General features: G+C 23.6%; 1 protein-coding gene across 1 annotated transcript in view; it reads right to left on the reverse strand.

Annotated features, from left to right (window-relative positions):
• Window positions 1–16131, reverse strand: part of LOC107166592 (uncharacterized) — a 54018-nt gene extending 37887 nt beyond the window's left edge. Inside the window, exon 1 of the mRNA XM_089221440.1 lies at window positions 16028–16131. Within this exon, the coding sequence (XP_089077566.1) occupies window positions 16028–16067 (40 nt within the window). The 5' untranslated portion in view covers window positions 16068–16131. The remainder of the gene's footprint in view (window positions 1–16027) is intronic.
• Between the last annotated feature and the right edge of the window lie 732 nt (window positions 16132–16863).

Below are 16863 nucleotides of genomic sequence, written 5' to 3' on the forward strand. Positions count from 1 at the left end.
CTAAAATAACTAAACTACTAACAGAGCTAACTCTAGAACATACAATATATAACTATATCCATATGAAAACATTTTTCTCTCAAGTCAATCCTTGCCATGCTCAATGATACAGTTTCATAATCTATTTTCTATTCATATTCCTTAAATGTTCATTTCTCAACCAAATTTTTCATACAGTTCACCATTGAGGTACACCTCAATAAATACCAAAAATAATTGTCTGGCTGCCACCAACTCATATAAACCCCCATAAGTATTACATTTTAACATATCATTAAAGTGGTTTGCAGAACAACGATAATTATTTCCATCACTATCATCATCATGTGACATTATTGAATAATCTTCCCAGTGATTTATCATATAGGTTAGTATCTTTTTATGACGTACTTCTTGGGCCTTATCTTGAGTGTCATATAACACAAAAGATATAGCCCTAAACAGGTAAGCTCCGTCACCAATAATTTGAATGATAGTGTGGGGCATAATAATTGTGCCATTTATGTTCAATAATTCGACAACCATATTAATTATTTTTTTATTAATTTGTAAGAATGTAAAAAATTTTATTTTAATACTCTTAAAGAATCGTATATAAACTGGGGTGCGTATACGAAGAAGCATTAATATTCGAAAATAATAACTAAAACATTTTGTTATTTAAATACATTTCAATATTTAGGAAAAACCAGAGGCGTGCCTAGGCTCAAAATGTAGGACAGGCACGAATATAATTATTTTAATTTATATTAGTACACTGTACACATTATTTTTTAGAAACATTTTATGAGATTTTATACTAGTGGACAATAGTTAATACAACAAATACAAAAAAATATTTATAATTTATAAAATTGTAATAAAATATCTAAATAGTTTATTTTTGTAATTTAAAAAGATATAGTCCTGCATTCTCATATTTTATATTAGACCTCCCTACACTATTTTTTATATATATATATATATATATACGTCTCACAGTATATACCAACACACCATAATTAATGATTAATGCCAAAAAAATAACATTTAAAATAATATAATAATATAATCCATATTATTCAATATGACAATATTCATTAAACAGCCAGTAAAGCAGCGACGAACGTATAAATAACAATCATTTCGGGAATACTGTCTATTATTTTTGTCGTCGCCCGTTAAGCAATACGTACTATGACCACAATTATTCACCGCAAAGGAAAGGATTATTATAAACGCTTGATATAAGTGTGTAATAAATGAATAATTATCTTGGTAATCTTTGTTCCAAAATAATTGTAGTTCATATTATTTCGTAATATAAAAATACTATTAAATATTAAAAATAACTATTTAAAAACAGGACAGGCCTGGGCCTACCAGGCCTACCCGTTGGGCACACCATTGGAAAAAAACCGTAGTTACCGTACATGAACTTTTTAAGTGTGCGTATACGAAGACGCGTTATTTAATAATAATAATAATAATAATGATAATTAGCTGTAATAATAAAGTGATAAATGTGTCAATACATAAATCAGGTTGTTATAGCAACCATTTATAAACAAAAATTATAAACAAAATTTCCATCGTAAATCTCAAAATCCTCGTTTGAGCAACCCTTTAAAATGCGAATTTTGAAAAATCCTTTCTTATTGCGCCTCTAAATTGCTTAAGGAACCTCTGTACAAAATTTCAAGTCTCTAGACCAAGAGGTTTGGTCTAGGCGTTAATGAATCACCCAGGACAAGTCTCTTTATATATATATATATAGATAGATAGTTAAAGGTACTTTATTTCATAATGAATTTCTTTTCGAGTATACCTACTCAAAATTTTATTTAAACATTTATTCAATAATAATTAAAACAAACATACTAATTTTTGTTGAAAACGTTTACCTGAATGTGTCCCCGTACAAAAAAGGTGAACCTAAATGCTTTTGTTTTTGACGCTATGAATGTGGATGTGAATGAATTTAATTTTCAAGTGAACTTTTGGAACACTGTCCGAGAGCATACAGCTCCGTATAATACGTCAAGAGATTTAATTTATTTTTAGTTTACATTTATGAAATTTTCAACAGTTTGAAGTACAGTTATTGTTCTATAAATTATTTTTCATGTAAAAATATAATTTATTAGGTTTAGGTAGATAAATAATATTTGTAAGTCAAAAATGTTGATACCTATTTTTTCTTATAAAAAAAAAATTAGAACAATTTTTGAATATTTCATAATTGTATCATAATAATAAAATTTAAAATTTATTATTTTAAACTTTTAACAACTGATGTTCAAAAATGAATAATTAAATGAATGAAATCATCAACGTAGAAGCTAATTAATTTTTTTTATTTATACAAATAGTTCTGAAAATTATCGGAAATTAATTTTGGATAGTTTTTTAAAGAAGGTGTTATTTCTGTATTCACATTAGTTTTTTGTTTCGCTGAAATTATTTCAGTCAAGTTATGAAAACTGTTAGAAATGTTATATAAAAGGAATAGTTATATCATTTTAATCTAGTCCTTTAAAAACTATTTTTTATTTCAATGATTTATATTTTTCGCATATAACGTAAGATGTTACACTTCATCGTTATTTCAAATTAAAATTACCACCACGAATACTAAATGCCAAATAGTTTCTAAAAGTTGGTGACTATAATACTATATCTTGTAGTTAATTATATGTTAGATGTCGACGATGTCATACTTTCGTATACATAAAATTCAATATTTTTGTCGTATTATAAATCGTATTTTCAGCATAATATGTTACATACCTCCACGTATTAGTTATTAATTTAGAGCGTAGATTTATATACATTAAAACCAACCAAATATGCGCTAAACAATCTTAAATTTGCATAAATATATACATCAAAACATCAAAATATGCACTAAAAATTAAATATTTAATTAAAATTGTGAAATAAGCCCTTAAAATAGAAAAAAATGGATAAATATCAAAATATAAAAGTTTCATTTTTAAAATCTGTATGTTATGAAACAAATGTTATGCTCACTTAGCATATCATACAATCATTACAATCAACCAGAATAAATATGCACAAACGCATTTAAATCCTTACTCTAGTTATTATATTCAACTACCAAAAATCTTCTATAATTATATCAATATTTTAAAACACGTTTATCTACTTCTTAAGTAATAACTGTAGTATAATGCATTCACAAAACTCGAGTTTGATATCTGTTACTGATCTGATGCCATTTTGAAATGTTTATTAAATTTTGGGTAGAGGTTGTAGCTCATTCAACCTCCCCACGGTTAATTAAGTATACAGAGCACGAAAAGTCAGGTGGTTTAGGGGAGTCCAATTTAAAATGCAAGTATAAAATTATAAAGTTAATCAATTGATAACACGAAGATTGAAATATATTTTTATATTTTAATAATTAGATACTTGTTCATATCAGGTACTTATTTAAGACATGAATTTAAAAACCATTCCCAATCAATAGGTTAGGTTAGCTGCAATGGTTGCTGTGGAGACATGTATAATTTTTATTTATGTGTATTATGAATATTTAGCAATATTAATAGCAGTTATTCAGAAACATTTATTTACTGTTGATTTTAGATTCTGAGTGGAGCGATGAATGTATTGATTTTACAATGATAAGTGTTTTTTTTTGTCTCTGTAAACATACGATAAGTTGTCGAAATTATGCTTAAATTTTCAACAGTAGCTTTTTCGATTAAAAGTGAATCTAGTTGGTGTATTAAGGAAGTCAAATTTTGAATTTCCCAGTAGTTTTAAAAAGCACCGAGGAAAACAGAAATAAAAAAAAAACGGGAATTTTTATGCAAAATTAATTTTTGAGAAAATTGAATTTTGATATTGGTGTCATTCTAAACAGATTACCTTAGACACGTGAAATTTTCACTGTATGTATACTGGAAATGGAATTTTCCATACATGATAAAATTTTCAAAATATTTCAAATCTTTTTAAGCTATTCATATACATTTGAAATTTTCAGTCTTTTTAGTTTTTTTTTTCATAAATTTCAATGAAATTTTATTTATTTCGTAGAAAAGCTTTGAAATTGAATTCAATATATTGTCGCAATGGTAGTTAGAAAATATTAAAAATACATAATAACAATTTTTTTTAATAAGCATTGAAAGTTTAAATTTGACAAAATACGTGAAAATCACGAAAATTTGTAATTTATTTTGAGTTAGGTATACATAAAAATTGATCTTTTTAAATCTAAAGTTTGAAAATATAATACAAGATTCTCCATGAGTCTGTCTACTTTTATTAAATTAAAAATGTCTACCAGAAAGTCAAATTAAATTTTTATAAGCATTTGAATTACAACATTGGATATTCATTCAATTTCATTTGTACCGATATTCTTATTTTGTTGTTATTCAAAAACAAATTACTGTAGAAACTTGAAATTTAAATCATAAGTTTATTTTATCAATTTCTATACTTGATAACATTTTCAAAATATTTAACTATTTTTAAGTTATTTATAAACATTTGACATTTTCCGTTTATTAGCTTTTTATTCTATAAATGTCAATACAATTTTATTCATCGGGTCAATAAATTTGAAAATTGAATAAAAGGTTCTCTATAAGTCGATATACTAGTAGTCGGAAATTATTCAAATATATAGGTACTTCTTTTTAAAACCGTGTAAAGTTCAAATTTTTACAACATTTATTCAATTAAATATTTACAAATTCTTTGGTTGTTAAAAATTTGTAAAAGTTAAACTTTTGTAGCTAAAGATTGAAAATTTAAAACAAGTTTCCACGTAGTAATTAATTTTGCTACTGTTATTCTATAAGATATAGAATTTATCATTAGCGCTAATCCAATAACAATATTATTGGAAAAATAGTAAAACCACCAATACTTTGAGGAGCTGTACCTATCTCACAAACCAATAAACGAAAAATAAAAATGTTAACACCTAAATTCATGAAAAAAATGATTTTTTTAATTCATGATATTTTAATTATATGTTAGCATTTGAAAATTAAAAGTAGATAGTGGTTTCAACAATAAATGTAAAAGCGAAAAAAATTGAAATATTATACAGTTTTAGAAAAACATAAAACCAAAAGTAAAGAATAAAAAAAAGTTAATACTTTTCGAGATAATTAGTGTACCGACTTAAATGGATCACCCTGTATATACTATAAATGTCTATAATTTTATACTATTGTGTATAGAAGATAATTAGTGATGATTTTTAGTAAAATTTAGTGACTTTTACATTTAAAAAAAATTATTTATGATGAATTATTAATGTCTAAATTACCCAGTCTTTCTTTTTTTTATAAATCTGTAATTCCCAAGTTATGGTTAACGTCGTACTTCCATTTTTCATGATTTATGAAGTACTATACGGCATATTAAATAAAATATTATTGAAATTTTCTTCTGCAACATATATAATATGCCACACATTGTTAAGTAGGTAGTTTTTATAAATCATTCCAAGAATAAAGTTTGAATAATGATTATATTTCCGTTTAAAATATTTTTGAAGAATTGTTAAGTACGTACCTCATTAGTGTCTGTAAAATATTCAAAAACAATTTATATCGAATACTCATTGATTTAAAAAGTATTATTAGTTATGTTTAATTTGTGAATCTTTATTTTATGTTTATGTGTTATACCTTTTATATTATTGTTTGAACAACATTGAATGTTTGACATGAAATTAACATATTATGAACAAAAATTGTTAAAGAGCACCAACGTCTATTCGATGCAAACGTTCACAATTATGTTGAAGGATATAAATTGAATAAAATGAATATAATTATAAATATTTAAAATTCCCAAAAACAGATCGATAACTGACATAATATATTATGTTATGTTTTAAAGAATTTTCATAAGAGTTTAAACTATAAATACCTTTTTGTCAATATAACATTGTGAGAAATACTACCAAAATTCACCTTGGAAATTATTCACTGATTAAATTTGTAATTTTTTCCACACCATTGTTCGGCTAATATTTTACAAATATACATAATATGTGTAGGGTGTAGGTACTTCAATATATATTATAGGATAAAATATACTAATTATTGTACCTTTTTTTTTCTTGTTCAAAAACTAGGAACGTGTGGGAACTGAAACTAATTATATCAACACATAATATTATGGTCCTTTTAAAAATTGTTTTGTATATTATTTATTATTTTAGAGTTTTACAATGACGTTTTATTGTATTTGTATTATGTTTTCCACTGAATATTTTTTCCCGAGGGGACATACTTACATAATACACCCTAACCATGTCATATATAATATAATCTATTGCTTTATCTAAAGCATACGGAAAATTTACTCTTAAAATCAGAAAACAATATTGATTAAATACCCGAAAGTTTCAGCAGAGGTCTCCGCAGAATCAAACGGTGGTTTATCATTACATAATAATAAATATATCATTATACTTCGACTAAGAAAAACGAGACGATTGTCCGAAGTTAGGTGGGTTTTCTCTGTGGATTATTCCGATTAATTGTTCTATTCATTTTATGTCCTAAGACTAAAATATATATATATATACATTGATATTAGTGTAATTACTGATTTAAATTAATAATGTTTAGCTTCTTTCATTCATATATAAATATAAACTAAAGAAAAAAACAATAATTGTTACGCATGAAAATTATACACTATAATTGTATTATAATGATAGCCTATTCGATTATGCTAAATTGTAAAAGTATAAGAAATATAATATAACATAGAGGGTACCTCTTATAAGCTTAACAAGGCAAATCACAAGTTTTGAATAAGGACGAGTCCTTGTAATTACACATAATCTATAAATTATAATTAGAATGGCATTATAGTTCTTGCGTTGTATACGCAACGGTCATTGTCTATAAAAAAAATCATTAGATTAAATTAAAATTATTAGAACCTTAATAGATAAAGAAAGCCAATGTTAAAAAAAAAGAAGCATGAATTGTGATTTTATAATAATCATTATCTAATCGATATAATATAATTTTAAGTTAAATATTTTATTAGAACTGATCATATAATAATTACGACAGTTTACATGTAAAATACAGGATTTGTTTATTGATTTTTTTTTATGAAAAAAGGTAAAGGTAATTTGAACTTGAGTACCTACAACTAAGTTTAAGGTTGTAAAGTAAAAATAAACTGCATTTTTCTTAACATTGTAAGAATATGACGTCGTATTATAGACATGATTGTGTGGTAAACTATTCCTTAAATAAATTATAAGTAATCTAAACTACTCAAAACTAAATAAAATATTTAAAATGTTAGATTTATAAAAGAAAATGTGATTTTAGATCATAAGCCCATAGATGAATGTATTGTTTTTACAATGATGTGTGTGTTTTTTCAATTTTTTAATTTTTGTGTCTATTTCACGCTTAGTAGTTGTAATAATGCCTCAGTTTTCAATTTCAATTAGTTTTCTGGTCAGAAAATTAATCTAGTTGACATTTTTAAAATACCTAGTAGTTTTCAAAAATGTCGGAAAAATGAAAATTTGGCAAAAACATTATTGTTTTTCGTGAGATTTAAAACATATTATTAATATTGAAGCTACATCGCTACATGAAAATTTCACTGAATGTTTTTTTTTTACATTTTCTATACATCATACAATTTTAAACATATTTATCTCTTTTTGAGCTACCTATACTTATAGAAATTAAATTAAATTTTTTATTATTGTCATACAAAAATTTTTGCTTGGTTAAAATGCTTGAAAATTTATATTAATATAAGGCCCCCCATACTTTTTTAGCATATCAATTTAAAAATATTAATGAATATATAGGCGCAATTTTTTTATAAGCGATTTATGTTCAAACTTTGATAATATTCATAAAAATCATGAACATTTTTGAATTATTTTGTAATTGAAATTTTTACGAGTAAAATTTTCAATTTATCTATTTTAAAGTTTAAATTTGGACGAAATTAGATATTCAAACAAATAATATCGAGTTAAGTTATTTTGTTTAAAAACATTATTCGTGGGTATTTAAAACTTTTAAAGTACATTATTATATACGCACATGCCGTTTTAAAGTGTAATCTAGTTGGTAACTTTAAGAATTAAAAATTGAAAATTCTGATTAGTATTTAAAACCATCATATTAATTTAACAACGTAATTTTATAATCCTTATTAACATAATAAATAAAAATTTAAGTATCAAAAATATTATAGTTGTTTAAGCTTTAATGATGTTAATTAAATTTTTATAAAAAAAAGTATTTCTATAGGTTCTAATATACCTACTCTCTTAGTTCTTACAGTGTATTATAGTTTATGATCTTATATTAAAATAACACCTTAAACTTTAATTCCAACTGTGCGATGAACATCTTTAGAAAATAATGCTGATATTATTAATTTTACTTAAATATAATAAAAAAAAAAAGCGGGTAAGTTGTGGATGTCACTCTGCTGTATAGTAGGTTACAAGTAGGTTACTGTAATGGATGAAATATAAATTTAAATCCAATGATATAATATCATTGTATACGAAAAACGATTCTGAGTGGAGACGGTATATCTGTCTAGGATATATTATAGATTATTAAAAATTTTCAAATCTTAGATTTAAAAAGAAAATTTTTTATGAATTTCTAGTTTAAAATAATTTGCGAATTTTCGTGATTTTTACGTATTTTGTCAAAATTCAAACTTTAAATGCTTTAAACAAAAAATTATAACTATTCGAAATAATGCTTCAATTTCAAACTTTGGGGGTGGTTTCCGATGTAAAAGTGAATATCCTTGCATTATTTTACCTAACCTAAACATTTTCCAACCAGTTTTCGACCAAATCGATTTTTTTATATGGTTGTAATTCAAAAACTAATCACTGTAAATACTTGAAATTTTCACCAAATGTTTATATTAGTGTTATCTCTATGCAGTTTAATATTTAAAAATTGTTGACTTTTTTTTAAGATATTTATAGACCACTGAAATTTTCGATTTTTATGAGATTTTTTTTTGTAGTATCGGTAAAAAAATTTTAGATGACCAAAAAAACTTGAAAATTTAATACAACGTTCCTTATGAGTTATTCTTATTGTAGCTAAAAAAAAATTAAAAATCGTTAGTCACAATTTTTTTTTATAAGCGTTTATTTACTTAAAATTTTTACGAAATCTGTTGAAAATGCGAAAATTTGCAAGTAATTTTGAAGTTGAAAAATCATAAAATTGTTTGTGTTTATAACTAAGGATTAATAATACAACACTAAGTTTTCCATAAGTTTTCTTTCAAGTAGCTATAGTGAAAACTCGAAACATCATTATAGGAAAAATTTTAAATGCGTTTGAATTTTAAATTTTTATGAAGCGTTTAACGACAACGATTTATCCTCAAACGATTTGAACATTTCTTATTATTCAAAAAGTATAAGTCATAGACAAGTTGAAAATTTTATCAGTTATTTACATCGGCATTTTCTTTACATAATTTAATTTTCAAAATATTCTGACTTTTGTTGAGGTATTTATAGAATTGTCGATTAAATTTTTTTGACCCTATCAAAATACTTAAAAATTTAATACAAAGTTTCTCATAGTGATTAAAAAATTATAAGAATACATATGCACATTTTTTTTTTATTAGCATTTGAAGTTCAAATATTGACAAAAATTCGTCAAAACCATGAATATTTGCAAATTATTTTGTAGTTCAAAATTCATAAAATTGTTTGTATTTATATCTAAGGTTAAAAAATTCAACACTAAGTTTTACATAAGTTTTGCTTCAAATAGCTATAGAGAAAATTTGAAGCGTCATTACAGGAAAAATGTTTTGAGCGTTTGAATTTTAAATTTTTATGAAATCGCGTAATGATAATGATTTATCCTCAAACCCGGTATATGTATATCTATGATAATATAAGGTATTATGAGTTATGATAACTACATGCAATGTTTTTGGAAAAATTGATTAACCATGCCTTATTCAAAATGCGTCCTAATTGAAAAATAATTTATTTGTTTCAAAATAGAATATATGACAATATTTAAATATAATATATCCTAGACTGACAAATCATCTCCGTTCAGAATCGTTTTCGTATACAATGATACCTATCATTGCATTCAAATTTAATCCCATCCATTACAGTAACCTACTGTACAGCAGAGCGACATCCACGACTTACCCGCTTATTTTTTTTTGTTTTTCCTAACTTTTAAAAAAACTACTGAGAATTTTCCGTTTTGAACTTTTAATAGTATTGACGAGATTCACGTTACTACCAAAAAATTGAACTTAAAAATCAAAATATTATGTCAACAAGAAAAAAAACATTGTAATCATAGTATTATTGTAAAATCAATACATTAATCGCTCTACTCAGGTTAGGTTAGGTGTTCAGTATAGTTCGTTATTGAGTAGGTTAATTTCAATTTTTAAAGCAGTATGTTAATAAATTATTAATATACACAACTTTATAAAATAATTATTTTACTTAGATATCAAAAGTTTTTTGATGTTTTGATAAAAATCACTTTTTTAGAATATGTAAATGTACCTACATTTTATTTAAATCTTCAAAATCTGAAAATTTTGTGTATAGAATTTAGTTTTTTTTTTTACTTGGCTTGTATTCTGATAAGTATTAATATAAAGTTATATCTAATGATACATTATAATTGCATTCGGCTGATAAAGATTAAAATTCACACAATTTAATTGCCTGGCAAATTTATTTTTTATGTATCCAAGTTGGGCACAGCATTGATAATAAATGGAAAACTAACAAAACACGAATTTTTACTTTATCGTACTTATCGTATCGTGCTTTTTCGCATACTTTGCGATGCAATTTTAAAGTCATAAGTCATAACATAGTATCGCCATAATAATTTAATGACGAGGAACAATAGACAAAAAAAAATTTCATACGAAAAATAATGGATAAATATAAAAATAAGCAAATCTGCAGTAACCACATTTTTACCAACAATTTAATTTTTTTTTTAATTAACTTTTTACAACGGTTATACATTATACAATATACATATATGATTTATACAACTATAATTTATATTATAAATATAAATATTGAATAATATAATTATTAGGAACATATTTTTATTACAGTATATTAAAGTTTTTTAAGTATAACAATGTGTATGATTTTTATCTACTCACACGCAATTTGACCAATTATTTTTTTGAACTATCTATATATATTCTATATAATTATTATGTAAAGTTAGTATGATTTAATATAATTTTGCAAACATAACGATCACCAATAAAATTAATAAATACATATTTTTAGCGACTAGCCTTTTACTTGCTATTACTTTATTTTAAAATAATTTATATTATTATGTTTATTGTAAGTCTAGTAAACTTAATGAAATAGTTATACATCAAAATAAGTTTATTTATTATTCAGCTCATAATACACATGGGAATATGCAAATAAATAATAATACTTAAAACTTGGCTTAATATTAAGACCACTTCTTACAAAAAAATCCCATTCTGACCAAACTTTATACGGGATATAAATGATTCAGAAAATAAAGTAGTGTTTATATAAAGGTTAATAGCTCCGAGCTTAATAAAGTCTTTTTTATGAAGCACTAAAGGTTTTTTACATAAAACACGTATTTTTTCTCGTTTCCGTTTCACTATTAAACGAATTGTCACACTATTACAAATTAAAAGCAAGACAAGATATCGCACGAGCCGAATATTGAAGTTCAAAAATGATTTATTTTATTATTAATTAATTTTATTATTATTAAGTTAACAGCATATTTATTTATTTTTTTACTATTGAGAATAAGGCTTCAACAGCTAGGTCATTAGCCTACGGTTGTAGTTGATAGCATATTGTATAATGTACAGGTGTATACAAATACATAATGTGTACATTTATTGTTTTTAGGATAGAAAGATACTTTTTTCTACCAATATATTTTATTTTATTTCTACGCAAATTACTATAATACTCATGATATCAATAAATGGTTTTGAATTTGTTGAATATTTTAAGCTATAATTATTAACTCATCACGCCATTAATGTAATACGTATTTATGATACGAATTCACTTGAGATTGAAAAAAAAACTTGTAATATTGATAACATGATTAAAATATTATGATTGAAAGTATGCTGCATATGCACCACGCTGATAACTCTAGTAAATATTGAAAGTTTGATTTCTAAAAATATTTTAAGTCCAAACCAACTACGTTTTGACATATATATCTACAGTTTGCCAGGATAATAAAATATATGGTTCTACATTTTTTGTTTTTAACACCTCACAATATTATTTTTAGGTGACAGGAAGTTTTAAGAGTTTCTTTCTATAAGTGTATTCAGAGGTTATGTACATTTTTATAGCGAAAAATGGCAGACTGCTTAACTGAGGTGTGACTAAGGTCCGTACGGGTAGTTTCATTAGAAATGTAGGTATGGAGAACCGTTAATTATGTGGTAAAGGATTTTAGATTGAACAGTTTCGACTTTATTAATATTTGATATTTTGGCAACATTCCAGAGTTTGATTCCGCAGTACCACATTTGTTTTATGTATACATTAGACATATATACATATACAATTATTTATTTTTTACATTTCAAGGACTTGTTTAATTTAAAAGTAGAATGGAACATACGACATACCTTCATCTTTATTGAGATTTATTAACAAGCTCCCTTGTTATGATAAAAACTCATCATATAAACAATACAAGCATTTTACAGTAGCTGTTATGTATTATATTTTAAACTAGTACCTATGTATGATTACATAAAATTTGAAATATCAATGTTTTAACGTTTAAATGACGTATGGCTTACATGTCTAAATCATATCATTGTATTTAACCATACATAAATGTTGTTATATACATTTTTTTAAATGATAAAAAAACTGTTTAAAGTATACTGAAATTATCAATACCAACAACTTTATAATATGTTTTTATTTTAATGTAAGTTTTTTTATTAATTAAATATTTCAAAGGCGTGATTAATATTATTGATACTGTTTTTTAACCGAGTCTACAGATTTATTTTTGTTAAATATATAAAGGTTAGATACTTAGGTTATATATCTTGTTACATTTCTTCAGTTTATGAGCTTTTATTAGTGTTGAACTTTATTAAATTTAAAAATAAATTAATGCTGAATTAGATTTGTCTACATTTGTGAGAAAATATATTTATTACAAAAAAAAATATATATATGTAATATATTAAAAAATAATATAAAATAATTTGTTGTGGATTTTTTTGAAAACATATAAATGTTATTTGATTATATATTACTTTAAGTAAACATGCTTTCTTTAAAAAAACATCATTTTTAGTTTTATGAATAAATAATTTCTCATTATTTACAGAGTTAATGTTAAAATAGTAACTAGTTCAAAATTTAAAACATAATTTCATAAATAAGATGAGAATTAAGACTTAAAAACAAATACTTAATTTACGAAAAAAGGTTAACAACTTATGACTATTATCCACTTAATATTATAATACTTATAAATCTTCTTTTAACACAATATTCAATTTAAGAGTATTGTTCATTGAATAAAAAAATTATTAAAAAATCATATTGTATGATAAAGAAGATATTTAAATTTGTATTTTGTATAAATATTATATTAATTATGTTTTTGAGCTATAAAGTGATCATTCTAGTTTATTACAATACTAATATAATAATATAATTTGATTTCCATGATAAATCTTAAAAAATCTATCAAGCTAATTAATATATAAAGCATTTTTGTTCTCATTATTATTATTTCTGTACAGCCTTTTTTCGGTACATTCATTTTATCGAGAGGATTTATTATCATTTAGCCTAATATCTAAATTGAAAATCAATATTTTAGTATGGTTTGATATCAAAACTCTTTAGGTTTCAACTTTTAAGCACCCACAAAAAATAAATCATTCCCGTTGAAGTTGACCGTTTTAATTACCACCTTTTTTTAAGACTCACCTTCTAGAATCTAGATAATAAAATACCTTTATTATTTTAATAAAATTTTAATACGGCGCGATGAATAGGCAATTTAGGTACATTTATAAAACTGAAAGAAAAACTTAGCAAACGCATTGTAAATAAATTAATGTCCTTTACTAATAAAAATGCAAACATCACTGAAATTATATTATATTATAATATTATACTAAATAAACGAATAATTATTTTTAAAATACAATTATTATATCAGACCAAATTATTTATGAAGTTATTTGATATTTGAAGTAGGTGTAGGTACTCGTATATTAATTAAAAATTAAATATAGCATTTTATACTATTAAAAATTTATATATACATAGGTAATATACTAATCAGTTTAAATGTTGAAAATTTAAATCAAAGAATAATTGTATAATATTTTGAAACTAAAATTTATATGTATCTATTATATTTTTAATTTAGTTCCAATTAATATTTTTTTTTTTTTATGAAACCAACTAAATTAATAATTCGATAATATGATAATTAAGATTAAAATATTTAAGGTTTAGCATTTTCTTAAAGTTAAAAATCCATATGATTAACGTATTATCAATTTAAATCGCTGAAACAGGTATAGTAAACTATTAAGCAATATTAATATTATTATCGTGCAAGGCGTGTAACTACTTTTATTATTTAAAAAAAATATTTTAAGTAAAATTACTATTCAATAAGAAATATTTATTCAACAAATATTTCTAAAATAATAATAACTATAATATTTAGTGTTTTATAGTATCATTGTTTATTAAAATATGTTAATTAAGATCTATTTATTATTATTGTTTTTGTACACTTGTTGTATATCATTATAAAGGCTTTGAGACTGGTTCATTAGTTTAACAATCATCCTGTATTAATATTATAGCGATATTGAAGATGAGAAAACGAGAGAGTGATATTTTATGATAACTATTTGCTTTTTGAATTATAATTTATTCTATATTCTTCTTTTGATGTATTATTTACTCAGATATGCGGACTAGATGTCTTTATTTATTTATGATTGACCCAAATCACTCATTTAAAAAATAGTGGTATTTAGTATTTAGAATCTATTTTTATAAATTAAATCTGATGATCATCATGGAATTACTCACGTTTCCAATAATAAATGTAATTTAAAAATAATTTATAATCAATTCTAAAAAAATATACAGTAACGTTTATTAGTTTATTACAATTTTGAGAGATCGACAAATGTTTATAAGAAATATTTTATATTAATTATATTAGCCAGAGTTAGTCAAAATAACTATGTATTTTAAATATATTTAATTGAAATACATACTTTATATTTTTTAAATCATCTTTTGTGGTTCAATTAACAGTATTAACAGTTTATTCTTATCGTTTTGAACAAGTTATTATTTTTTTAATTAATTAATATAAAATACACAATATATTAATTTCTATTCAGTACATTTTTATATTAGGTATTAAATTTATACCTACTACAATATATTAATAATTTATCTGTATATTATGAATTACTATTATTGTATATAACAATATGCTGTATTGCCATACGTCAATGATATTAGTTAATAATACCATTTTTTTTAAAATAATATACACTTTTCATTTTGTATTTTATAAATGAAAAATGTTGTATAATTTGTTTCAAATATATTTCCCCTAAAAAATGCCTTTATTTCTCATACACAATAAAAAAAACCGATTTTGCATTTTATATTTTTAATGGATTACGTAACTATTTTTCAGAACCCTAATTCAAATATTAATTTCAAATTTAAATCACAAATTCAATTAGGAAGAACATTTATGCTGCTTAAATTGTCTTCTGAATTAATTATGCCGGACAAATATATCTAACAACTATATAAAGTTATTAAATAATTACAATTTTACTTAATGAATTTATTCGAATTATCAACACTTGTATATCTATCATATCAATAAGATAATTGGGAAATAATTTAAGATAACGCAATTGTGTATTTAGTATCAAATATACTCACATGGAAAAAATAACTGAGGTAGCCATGATATAAACTTCATAGCAATCAAAAGTACTGCCAAACCACTGTGTTGGGACCAATGACGAATACTACTGTCGATAGTCGAACACGTGTAAGGGATTTGACAAAAGTACTCCCTCTTCTCGAGTTTTATGAAGTGTATAGTGCACTCTGGCGGTTTGGAGTAAGATAACATCAAATCAGTTGAGTTTAACCAAGGCAGAACTTATATTTTAAATAAACATCTATTTATTTTTCAAGGCTTGAATTATGATGTATAATGTATATTATAGTGTATAGTGTATACCTATTGTACAGAAAGTCGTAAATAATGTAAAAGAATGATACGTAAACGCAAACAACAGCTTAAGTTTTAATTATACTTTAGAATTATTATCTTTGTCAACAAAGATTTGTTTAGTTTAATACTATTGATTTCAATTTCGTATCTAAATTATCTTATTATCAAATAATGATAAAGTTATACGATACCTAAGCACTTAAACATTGGTGAATGGTGATTCATCATTTGTTTACTAACACTTTTACACAAAACGACATTTTTAACAGATATAGTATATAGTTATTTAGCCATTTAAAATTTCTGTTTAAAAAATATATTACAGTAGGTAACCTAATTTAGTCGTAGTATGATTTAATTAGATTTGAGTAGGTATTAAATTATAAAAATTGATAAATGCATTAGATTGGTATCTATTATCATAATTATTATAAAATGTAAAACAATATTATATACAATAGCATATAGGCACAACAGGGGTGAAATATTGTTATCTATTCTCTGTTTCTATTTTAATTATTTGAATTTGAATTCA

This window comes from Diuraphis noxia, unplaced genomic scaffold (assembly GCF_037042655.1).
Source record: "Diuraphis noxia isolate RWA-SAM2 unplaced genomic scaffold, SU_Dnox_SAM2 contig0002, whole genome shotgun sequence".
Classification (NCBI taxonomy): domain Eukaryota; kingdom Metazoa; phylum Arthropoda; class Insecta; order Hemiptera; family Aphididae; genus Diuraphis; species Diuraphis noxia.